This window comes from Eschrichtius robustus, chromosome 4 (genome assembly GCF_028021215.1).
Source record: "Eschrichtius robustus isolate mEscRob2 chromosome 4, mEscRob2.pri, whole genome shotgun sequence".
NCBI classification, from domain to species: domain Eukaryota; kingdom Metazoa; phylum Chordata; class Mammalia; order Artiodactyla; family Eschrichtiidae; genus Eschrichtius; species Eschrichtius robustus.
Window position 1 is genome coordinate 11,918,546 of NC_090827.1, and position 12,741 is coordinate 11,931,286.

The 12,741-nt window shown below is 34.2% G+C and overlaps 1 protein-coding gene across 4 annotated transcripts in view; it reads left to right on the forward strand.

Moving 5' to 3' along the window:
• The window catches only part of CCSER1 (coiled-coil serine rich protein 1), a 1,308,992-nt gene that overhangs the window by 727,428 nt on the left and 568,823 nt on the right, over window positions 1–12,741 (forward strand). The window contains exon 11 of one of the 4 annotated variants that reach the window (XM_068542053.1): window positions 11,527–11,722. The exons of the other annotated variants lie outside the window; for them this stretch is intronic. Coding sequence (XP_068398154.1) covers window positions 11,527–11,586 — 60 coding nt within the window. The 3' untranslated portion in view covers window positions 11,587–11,722. Of the gene's footprint in view, window positions 1–11,526; window positions 11,723–12,741 lie in introns of those variants that run through there. 4 annotated transcript variants of the gene reach the window in all.

The following is a 12,741-nucleotide window of genomic DNA, read 5'->3' on the forward strand; positions in this document are numbered from 1 at the left end:
TATATTTTGCTCCTCTTCATCTACTAATAGTGATGATCATATTTGCTTAAAATTATGTTGATTCTGTGATAGCATTGATAGGAGAGAAGAAAAGTAGATATTTGTTGAAAAGAAAATTTCTCCCAACCCACTTCTACTTCCATCTCATAGATTGCCATTTCTATAGGAAGTCTAACTTCAAAATTTCAAATATTTGCCTTAGAAAACTTCAGAAGTTGTTTTAGTATTTTCCAGTGTGCTAAGTGGCATTGCATAATAGGGGGTCCCTTCTGAAGGAAGAAAACACAGTGTACACGCTAAGGGCATCTCTCAGTATCTCTTTATGATGTACTATGCAGTTGTAGCTAATCATAATTTGTGTTAATTTAAGCTCTAAGACTTTGTTCAAGTACTTGTTCAATGTAAATCTTTGGAGATTTATATTATTTCTAGGGAAAGCAATGGTCTCGTTTAATGTGGTCTACAATCAGGAAAATCTGTAAAAGGACATTTATTCTTTAAATATATATATATATATATATACACATCTTTGCAATATAAGTACAAAATATTTATATAGATAAATATATATATATATATATACACCAAAACACATAGTCTCTCAATACACACAGAGAAACACCTGCATGACATAGGTATAAAAAAGAATCTACTTTTATTTACTTATTATAGAAGGTAGGATTAGATGCAAAGTTTTTTAAACTTTTGTATGTATATAATAAGAACTAACAAATTATATACTAATATGTTTTAAATGGCTATTTGAATTTTAATATGATTAAATTGGATTCATACAAATATTGGCTGAGTATATTTGTGATCCAATTATATTACACTTTGTATGAATGAATATTTAAATGTTTTTAAAGGTAATAGTCACAATGACTCCCTAAGAACATTACTTTTTCAATATGCAGAAATCATAAAACCATATATTCTAAATTGAAATGATAATGATGACAATTTTTTGCCTTAGCATAAGGACGTGACAGTACTTTATTTTTTTCATTATACCAACTGATGGCTTTTCTATTTTGTCATGGTTGAGGCTTTGTTTAATCAGGCTATCAGATTTAATTAATTAAGTTACTTCATTTTTTTCCCCCTTTAGTTTTCTTATGATATCTGCTGTTCTCTGACAATCTCCTACTTGTAACTTGATTTCAGCAGCACAAAATAGGATAATATCTGTCAAGATCATTAGCACTCATAATGGTCTTCCTCTATCAAAAAGTTTCTCAGCTACTTAACTCATACTCTGGAACTTGAGAATACTTGTATAGAGGAAGAAAAATAATTTTCCCTCTACCCTTCTAGGTTCTTGGCTGAGACACCCTTATAATACAGAGTAACAAGACAAAAACAAAAACATGTTTAGTAACATGTGTACATCTGGTATAGATGGGAGATACACAGGAAAACTAAGTTAACACCCGAAATGTCCCAAGCTACCTTCTTAAATACCATCTCCAGCTAAAGACAAAAGAAAGTTGTTGGGCAGCAGGGAGGCCAGTTATAGAGGTTAAAGGAAAAAGTAGAATAAACAAGGGTATGGTTGTTTGGCATACTTAAGTTGATAAGTTTCCTTCTCCATTGATAAAAGTTTCTAGAGATTTAGTCATCCTCTCTTCTGGGTATAGAGCGGGAGATACCCTTAAAAGTAGAGGTCTCCCTTATAAATGTTAATGTCTCTTACAAAAGGGTAACTTTTGTTCAGTTTTCAGAGCTTCTCCTGTGTCTGCAATTACTTAGAAATAATCAGCTTACGATGATCCTTATGCCAAAGAGACATATTTTAGGGTGTCAAATTCTGCTCCCTTTAAGTCCTGCCTTTAAAACTTCCCCAAGAAGTCCCACAGTTCAGAAGCTGAGTTGATATTTTGATCCATTATTTCACTGAACCAGTGTCTTAGTCCTGAGAATAGGTCAGTCCAGTTAAACTGTTGTGTCTCATTTCAAGGGTGGTCTTGCAAACGGGCTTCCAATGTTAGGTCTATACTGTGCTTGCAATCAGGTACTTCGTAAGAGGCATTTCTGTAGAAAAAGAAAGATAAGGATTAATGATTAGAACAAACTATAACTCAGTTTCTGAGTCCAGGCATCAGCCAGTCAAGATTTCTATATGTCAGGCTCAAAGCATCTTTTTCAGTTTGATTGTCTCTGATATTATTAGGTGTTTAGGTAAACTTTGAGTGTCCCACATATCAACAAACATGGAAGATTGTCTATACATGAGCTGTTGTGGTGATTTCTCTGAAGTTTATATCAAGTTGTTCACATTCGATTTGCAGAGCTTTAGGAAAGGGCTTTTCTTTTCACCCATTCCAGGTTAGAAGGGTGGGAGAAAATTGGAAATGAGTTTGAAGAGTTGTAGCAAGATATTTGAGGAAACTGAAAGTTTCCATTCCAGTTTACAGGTAAAAAAAAAAAAAAAAAAAATACTAAGATAATTAATAGGACTAGAATCTAATATCCACAAAGGTATGCTACTAAAACATTTCCCTCTATAATCACTCTCATTTTTACCAAAGACAATCACAATAAGACTAAAACGTTTGCAGAATAGGTCTAGTCTCATTAAACTTGGCCTGATTATTTACATAAGTGCAGCAAGAATAGTGATTATACAGGTTCTTTTTAAATCTGCTTTGCTAGAACTTTCATAAAGAATCACAGATTGAACCTTTAAAAGCCTCAAGGCTAGGAAGCCAAGCCAAAAAGTTGCCATCAGACTTTGCCTGCAAAACCTATATATGTATATCTCTTCTCAAGGTATAAAAATATCTTGAGGTTCCTGTACCTGCCAGAAAGTTGAACTTCCTTGTTCACCTGGGAAGGTTGCTGGAAACCCTGTAAGCAAGGTACCAGGCTATTTTTCTAAGGGACATTATTGGCTTCATAAAATCAAACTTAGTTTCTTAAAGTTATGTGGTCATCTGATTCTAGGCACATTCTCAAATACGACATTCCAGTCAAAGCCTTGGCAATACAGCCAGTGTTTCCAGTTTTGTCCTCTTATAAGAACAGAGTCTAACTGAATTTATGCAAATAAGTATAAAAATACTTAGAGTTTCTGTATTCTGGAGGGATCAGCTAGGGAGAAAAAGTAATTGTTTCATCTTTATTCACAAAGTCATACTTTGCCAAATTGCTTTAATTCATACTTAGCTCAAGAGAAAAGAAAAAGGTTTCCTTAAGTCTAGAAAAACAAAACATTAAAGAACCAGCAATGTTTCAAACAAAGAGTCATAAAAATTATATTCATCCTCATCACTTCATTCATTCCCATGTTATTAAATCTCACTCTTCATTAATCCAGTTCTTGCATTATTTCTGGCAATTCTTACCTAGTTGCGTTTCATGATCTTAAAGTTATCAGGAATTTGTATTCTAGAGTGCTTGTTAGAGCCCTTTTCATGAATTTCCTTGAAGATTAAGCACTTTTGCAAAAGCATGAAAGTAAAATAATAACTGTCTGTAAATGACAAATACTTAAAAATAGCTACTGTTAAAGATCCGACGAGAGTGCATAACGATGCAATTGACAAGGAAATTTGGTTATGTGTCTGGCATACATTTTAAGATAATAAATAGAATTACTTTATACCAGTATAGATCAGATTTCTAGGAATTTCATACCTCATACATTTGCTTAGCCAAAAACACATCTTACTTTCCTTGCAGTTGTTTCCCTTACTGTTTCTAGTAGTTTTAATCACATTAATTAGAATTTTTAACGCTTATGAACTTTAATTTATAGTGAAAACTAAAAAGTAAGCAATTATAGACTGTATGTTACTACAGCATTCTTTACATTGGCAAATTAATAATACATTTTATAATTTTAGAAGCATGTGCTCTTTTTAATAGTAAAGTCTTTTGACGTGGCACAAGAAATGTTTACTAACAAGCCCAAATGTAATTAGTTCCTCTATAATAGGAAGCCAAAAGTAGATAAGCTTATGTTCAATAATTCATGTGTAATATTTTATCTTATTTGGAAATAATCTAGATATTTGATAAATTTCTATCACTTAACTCAGCAGAATTCTAAGGATTGAAGTTACGAAAAGGATTTGGGAAACTATTTAAATAGATGTACCATAATACATAATTATTGCTGAAACATTCACCTAAAAACTCTTATCCTTTTTAAATCACTTGTTCTCAACAATTATGTTTAAACTACTCATGAAAACTTTGTGAGATATTTGGCAAAGTCAGCCATCATCCTAAACTATTTTTCTTGTTTACAAATTTTGTTAACAGAGGTAATATGAACTTTCTTCAACTAGTGCACTGAAGTAGAATGAGAGTTGGATGTCTGCATTATATTTAATGACACTGAAGACATGTCTATTTTAATTAAACCAACAAACTTCAACTAGCTTTATTTACTGGAGATCATCCAAGATTCTGTGATTTTTTTTAAATTGGATTAGTTTCTATATTTCTGAGAGTTTTAGGAATACTTAATTTATAAAGCACTTATTTTAAGTCAATTAAATAGAGCTCTTTTACAGATTAATTTTAGCAATAACATCTGGAGGTAGAAAAATACGACACATCTACAACATACATATATAGACATCTGTAAACATACAGATACAAATATATATCTTATAGCTTTCATTTTAAAATTTTAGCTATGAGTCAGGTACAATATTAGTTGACTATAAACCTGACTAGTTTATAAGAGACTCACTAGTTTATAAGAAAACAGTTGGGTCCAAATTGTGTTTCTGGAAGTTTGTCCACTAAGATGGGTAAAGATTCTTTTTTCCTTTTTCCTGCTAGTATTTGTGAAAGAAGAGACTTGGAATTTTTCATTTGCCCATTTTCCAAATAACTCCTTTTTTCTCTTTCGGATGAGAAACATCTCCCTAAAGTTTACATTTCAAGGAGTGGTTCTTAGGTCCTAGAGAAGATGGGGTAGAAAATTTTTAAGATGGGGTAGAAAATTTACATTTCAAAAACACAGAGAAAGTGTCCAAGTTTTCTCCAAAATGGAGTTTGGGGGTATATTTGCATATTATCGGAGGCCGGGAATAATTACTATTTAAACTTTCCTTATTTTTCTTAGGTGCAGGATAGTACTGTTTCCAATGTCCTGATCCTTTTGCAAGCATTTTGAGATGAATAGGGGACCTTTGGTGGCATGGGTAAAAAGGATAGGTGGACTTTGAATTGTTTCTAGAGCTGCAACTCTGGTTTTGCAAAGATTTGAAAAACAAAGTTGTTTCTAATTCCTCAAAGAATTTGGTTGTAGCCTAAATTATATCAAGGGACTGACCTGCCCATTCAACTACATTATTTTCAGTTTGCTTTGTATCAGGCAGAAGATTTCCAACTAAGATGGAAATCAAGATTTCTGTATTCTGGAGCTTTAGGGTTTAATGCAGTATGCCTTTGTAAAATCTATATTAAGCATTCAACAAAGGCTTTACAGTGCTCTCCTTTTTTTTTTCTTGAGTGTACAGTTCAACCTTAAACCAATTAACCTTAAGGGGGAGAAGCCTCTGCTATTGTTTCAGTCAGCACCTGAACATCAGCCTCCAGCTGATCCACTTCCTGATTATTTGTAGGAGGGCCTGGGAGAAATTCTGGTCATCTGTTTCTTCAGCGAGGGGGTTTTCCCAAGAGGCCATCTGGTTTATCTGATAAGTCCAGTACAATCATGGGTGGGAAGAACACCGTTTAGCTACCAATCAGGGTTCCTGTGAATGTGACTGTGGATGTCCACTGATCCTTCTAACTGTTCTCTAAATTTGATGGTATCTTCTGAAAGTTGTGGTTAATGAGGCTTTGTAACTTCATCTTGTCAAAGGAGTCTGTAAGGCAAGCCATTTCAATTCTTAGTGTCCTCTTTTCAATCTGGTCTGTCCATAGGTACCAAAAAGACAATTGTTAGAATGAGAGCTCTCTAAAAATTTTTCAAGTGTAGAGGTTTTTCCAATTCAAAGGATTCATCATCTGGCCATTGACAAGTAGGATCTTATATATCTCAATAGCAACTCAAACCACCAATAAGGCTTTTTGTGGCTTAACCATAGATGCAAGAGGCACCCCAAAAGAGTGTGCAAAAGCTGCAGCCATCACAAGGTCCTGAAAATTCACTCCCAAAGTTAGCCTAAGAAAGCAAAGACCTTCATTGTCACAAGTGGTAAGAATGGTGTAGTGAAAATGGTGTCTCCGGTTTTCCGTGAGAACGTGTGATGCATTCAGTTACAGACCCGCTAATCTGTGACACCAGGCAGGTGCTACTAGAATGGGACTTTGCCAGCATTAAAGAGACAATGAAGTTTGAGATGTCAAAGGCCCCCTATGGACTGGGACCCCTATGACAAACTCCCCTGGCAGCTGGTGGCGGGGCCGGGGGGGGGGACAATGAAAATGCTGCTATTGGGCTGTCCACTAGATGCATGCCGACACATGCATCTTCTGACTGGTGGATCCCAGGGAGAATATTCTCACTGGTTACAAGGCCAAGCTTTTAAGGCATAGAATAAAATAGAAGGAAAACCTCTCTAGGCTATGGTTCTCCTCCTTATAACAAATGACAGAAAAGACAGAGATAAAAGCGAACAATTACTCTCTCTCTGGGAGGAAAGTGGATCAATATAAAACAAGAGTACTCATAAAAAAAATCTTTACCAAAGTTGCTATACCCAAGAAACTAATTCACACAGGTATTTTCTCCCTTTAATCTAAATTTGGAAAGGAAGGGACAAGAAATGCTTACCTTCCTCTCTGAACCAGGCACTATAGAGACACAGATCCAGGAGATCTGCCTTTGGTAAGAATTATTACCCTTAGCCAGCTTCTGTCAGTTTTCCAGAATCCCATCTGCAGACTCCAGAGCAAGTATGGTGCCTCAGCAAGCCCCATCATGGGTCTCCAAACTGTAGGGGTAGAAAAATAATTTTCCCGCTCTCTGTCTAGGTTCTTGACCGAGTCTCCACTGTGATGAAACACATTAACAGGAGAAAAACAAAAATTTAATACCATGTATATCTCCTGTATACATTAACTCCCTGAAATGGCCAAGCCAACACTTTAAATACCATCTCCAGCTAGAGACAAAAGAAAGGTGTTGGGCAGTGGGGAAGCCAGTTACGGGAGGTTACCAGGAAAAACACAGTAAACAAGGGTAAGGTTGTTAGATTTAAGTCCGTGCCTTCTCCACTGACAAGAGTTTCTAGAAATTTAGTCATCCTCTGCTGCCTGGTACAGAGAGGCAGACACTCTTACAAATGGAGATTGCCCTTATAAACGTAAATATCTCTTACAAAGGGTAACTTTAGTCACTTTTCAGAGCTTCTTCTGTGTCTGCAGTTTCTTAAAAATAATTAACTCAGTGTAATTTTTATGCCAAAGAGACATATTTTGGGGTGGCTAATTCTGTTTGCCTTCACTAGCTTATATCGTCTGCCAATAAAAGAAGTAGTAATCATTTTAGGGAAAAAACATTAAAATATTAGATTATTAGTGTTTCAAAATAAAGATGTAAAGTGTTTTAATAACTTATAAATTAACTGTAGAGAGGTAAAGGAAAAAAAAAACTTCCATAAATGTTTGGCTTCATACCAAATAGGCAAAGGAATTGGAATTTTTAGAATAATGTGTTACAGAAAGTTTCCTAAAAAAGAGTCACATGTAACATTAGTGTCATGCTCTATAAAGTAAGAATATCAGAAAATTACACTCTTACGTGATGCCACATTTTTAAGATGGTGGTTAGAATTTTACATGTATATAACTGAATTACTATAGAGAAAATTTATACCAGAAAGAGTGTAATTTGCAATTCAGAGTGCTTAAAGAGTCATAGTTGTTTACATATCAGAATTACTTCAGATTTGTCATTACTTTATGAGCTTTGTGCTTATAAGTGGACTTACAGATTTGGATTTACTCCATCAAATTAGAGGAAAATTTGTCTAAGGGTTAGTCTAATACAGAGTAATTTTCAAAAAGAAAAACACTCTAAACAAGTTCAGTATTTTCTTGAATTAGAAAAGTATAACCTAAAAATTGATGAATTGTTCATTTTTTTAGCCTGAGACTAGAATTAGAAATAGTGTTTTTCAAATTTTAAGATTATAAGAAACACTTCATATTGCTCCAAAAATGCTACTTAAAAGTCTTCTTAATTTATGGGAAATTTGCTACAAACTCTATTTAGTTTGAAAGGATTAATGTTTCTTCTTTGAGGGAGCATTAGTAATGACTCACTATTGGACCTTTTGTCACTATAAGACAAAAATTACTTGGTGTGAGTGTATATATTACTTTCTACTCTTTTAAAAGTTTTTCCCTCCATTTTGATTTTTATTATGTTAAAATAAACATACAAACACTGGATCTATAGTATATCTATAAATATATTACATGTATATAAACATACATGTGTTTACATATTTTGGGCATTTAAAATGGATATTGTGCTGTAATATTAATAAATTTTTACTTCATAGTTTAAATGACTGAATATCATTCAATCATGTGACCTTTTAAACATTTTTTACTTTCCTCAAGAATTTTCCTTTTAAAGAATGGCATTGTCATATGCTATTACAATTTTGTATCGAGAGAAATTTTGAAAAATCTAACAAAATTGTACATGGGTTTTTTCTCCATCTAGCAATACTATCTCTAGAAATTGACCCAAAACATACACATTCCTATATACCAAATAGCATTTCTATAAGGTTTTCCTTTGTGGGCATTATCTGTAATAGCTAAAGATGAAAACAGCACAGAATTTCCACCAATAGGGGACTGTTTAGTACTAATGGCTCATTCACAAAATGGGGGCTGTAGAAGCCCCCTGCCCCTACAAAAAGAGGAAACCTCAGTGTTCTGGAATGGAATAATCTCTAGACTATATTAATAAGTGAAATAATGAAGGTGTAAAGCTGTTACAATATCAATATCCCCAGAGTGGTTAATCATAAAATAGTACCCTATTTTTCAAATTACTGTTGTCTCTACAGACTAGTTAAGGGGAACCATTTATTCTCATTAGTTGAGCTTTAATATTTCCTGGTAATTTCCCCTCCGCTGCTTCGTGTTATACTAGCTAAAAAGGACAGAGAAATATTGGGGCTTTTCGTCCTCACTACATGATAAGTATTAGAATATTATAAACTTTCGTAGTAAGAGAAATGTTAGGATCGTATACTTTATGACATTTGTGTCTCTGAACATATTCAATCTATTATATTATTCCCTTCATTTTTACTAACACTTTTTAAAATATTAAAAGGTGGATCTGTATTAGAGCTTTATTAAAAACATGAATGTCAGGAGTCATAAAATACGCAGGAACACAGATTCTAGATTTCTAAAATTTATTTCCTCTGTCTTTTTACATTCGTTCAACTAGTATTTGGGAAACAGGTAACCAAACACTGAGTATCTGTTAAATGTTTGTTAGCCTTAATGATTCTGAAGGCTTTTTTTTTTAAAAAAGAACGTTTGGTTGGCAAATACGTATGCTCTTCTGTGTACAACATACAAGTATAGCCCTGAGTTTCCTTTCATCGCAAGATATTATACCCTTTTTCATTTATACAGTCATTTTTTAAATAAAAGTAAAGAAAGGTATTCCAGGCACTGAGATTGTAGCAGTGAACAAGAAATAGGTTTTCTTTCTTCGTGAACCTCATATTCTAGTGGATGAGGACAGAAAATCAATTAGAAATGAAGAAATTGGTAAGAGAATTTCACACAGTGATGAGGGCCATGATGTAAATAAGCAGAAAGATGAGATTAAGAGATGATGTCAGGTGAAGTAGGAATACTTGTGTCTAGAAAGGACTCATCATGGAAGACCTGAGGATGTTGCTTTTGAGCTGTAACCTGAGTGATGGGTCAGCTGTTCGCAAAACTGGAACAAGCCTCTTAACAGGAAAAATCAGATTATGAAGAACAGTCACCTTTCAGTACTGCTTGCTGCTTTAGGACTGACTCACATTCGTTTTGGTCCTGGCTTCCTACTTAAAGTCTCTACACATTCTCATCTATATATCTAATCTATATATGCACCACAGATAAATCTAAAAGAAATAAACACAAACACACAGCTTACACTGTGTTGTATTTCTACTTTAAAACTCTCTCTTAATGGCTCACTAAGGCTTAAAGGATAAAATCCACATTCCTCAAACCAGTGTCATAGCTGCTAAAACTACATCCTTCCCTACTTATGCAATTTTAGCTCTAAGCGTTCCCAAACATAAACCTTTTATTCCACTTAAGCTGCTTCAACACAAATTGCTATTTCTTATCTCCGTTGTTGTTTAGTGTTTTGGTTTGTTTGTTTTGTTTTTAACTGTTTTATTTAGAATGCGCCTCCCCTATGACGTATCTCTCTTTCTAGGCCCAGCTCCACTCCCATTTGATTTGGCCACTCAAACTGGGAGTGATCTCTCTTTCTATAGAACAATTTCAGCAGTTACTGGTCCTATATAACCTATCCTGTAGTTGTCAGTACTAGATATTGTTATCAGTTCTATATGTGGACATATATAGCTCCTATGTATTGACATAGAACTTACTGTCTTGTAGTATGCCTCATCTTTTCTATATTCATTTCTATCTCTCCAACCGAATTCTACATGCCTTGGAGGCAGCTGCCATATTCTATACTTCTTGGATCCTATATTTCTTTTTATACACATCACCTGGACAAGGAGTTCCTTTTTTTTTTATTTCTGGCTGTGTTGGGTCTTCGTTTCTGTGCGAGGGCTTTCTCTAGTTGCGGCAAGCGGGGGCCACTCTTCATCGCGGTGCGCGGGCCTCTCACTGTCGCGGCCTCTCTTGTTGCGGAGCACGGGCTCCAGACGCGCAGGCTCAGCAGTTGTGGCTCACGGGCCCAGCTGCTCCGCGGCATGTGGGATCCTCCCAGACCAGGGCTCGAGCCCGTGTCCCCTGCATTGGCAGGCAGACTCTCAACCATTGCGCCACCAGGGAAGCCCAGGAGTTCCTTTTTTAAAAGGTGAAGTATTTTGAAATGTTTTAATTTCCTGTCACATAAAACTACAATAAAGTATAGAGATTTCAAAATAATAATAATTGCAATAGATTGAAAATTCTTTTGGAGCTTTGTGTTCAGGATGGTTTACCAAAAGGAGAGCCAGATGGACTTACCTTTAATCATTTAGTTTTTTGGAAATGAAGAATACATAAAAAGTTGAGGAAAACTCATTTTTTTACTCCACTTACAAAACAAGAGAAATAAAATTTTGCTAATTGGTCTTCACTCCTTCACCTTGCTTTTGGTAGTAAGTATTTAATTGGAAGTTGGGAGCCTGGAAACATTACTAATATAAATATTTTTATTAAGTTTTAATAGCAATTTTTACTTAGAAAGTCATAAGTAGAATAGACTTATGTTGGTGTGTTGGTCTGTTTTTTTAATTTGTGTTTAAACATTTTACATCTTCATATTAAGTAAAATTTCATTTCATTTTATTAATTTGATGTCATTCATTTGTTTATTTTTGTTTTCTTCTTTTCAAGGCCCTGTGGAATCCTACATGCACTGAAGTTTTATTTAAACCAGTACATATTTCAACCTAGGTTAAATCATTATTTGATAAGAAATGTATCACAAATCTGACATGCTAAATATGAAATCAGTTTTCCATTATTTCATGTGTTAGCTATTTCTCAGAGTATGTAATACAGAAATGTTTCCATTCCAGATATTTCACACTTTTTGCATTTGTACACAATTGCATAAAATATTAATGGATGTAGATTAAGCTAACATATTCCTACCTTATTGTATTTTTAAAACAAAAATAGACTTATTTTTAAATTGTTTCTATATGCAGCTATTCTGAAGTGTAATATTCCACTTGGCAGTACATATTTTTTGTTCAACCTTCTCATCCATGTCATTTGTCTCTCTGGTTATAATCTGTTTAATTTCACCATATATTCTATGCACATTAAGTAAGTTTCGAAACAGTGCTTCTAGTTTCCCCCATCCTAGTGTGACAGTTCTTACCGAAGAACTAAGTTACCTCTGTTTTTCCCTTGCATTGAGATCAAAAGATGAAAACAGTATGTCTTCAAACGAAATAAATCATGAAGAGTCTTATTCTAACTGTAGAAAGTAAAAAACTTACTTCTATCTCTAAATAAGTGAAGAAAGTTTTTTGGCTCTTGACCTCATATTGAGGGAAGTTTGCTGAATGTGTCATAAAAAAAAAAACCTGTCTCCTGGGCTTGGCATCACTGCCTGATTTCTGTGTGTCCTTGTTTATTACCTTTCTATAATAGCTCACTTTAATTATCAAATGACTGGGTAACAACAAGGCACTCTTGAGTGTTGTAGTTTATTGCAAGGATAAGTGACAGAACCCAAAGGGTGTCTCAGTGTTGTGGTGCAGGACAACAGAAGAGCCATAGAGCTAAGGAGAGGAAAGCAGGTTTTACTGAATTCCCTATATTTTTTAAACAGGAAATGAAATAATCATGGTTAATGATGGTAACATTTAGAAATATGCTATAAAATTTCTTAAATTATTTGAATTATTATGTAACATATAATATGCATGATCAAATGGGCTTAAGCCATGGTATTAAAATAAAACTGTAAATATATTTATTTACTTGAAAACATTGTATGTGTCCTTGTTGACTTTGCTGCTTAAAACATCCTTTTATGATTCAAGATACGAAAAACGTTTTTGTTTCCCTAACAGTTTTCTAGAGTTTATTCTTTTA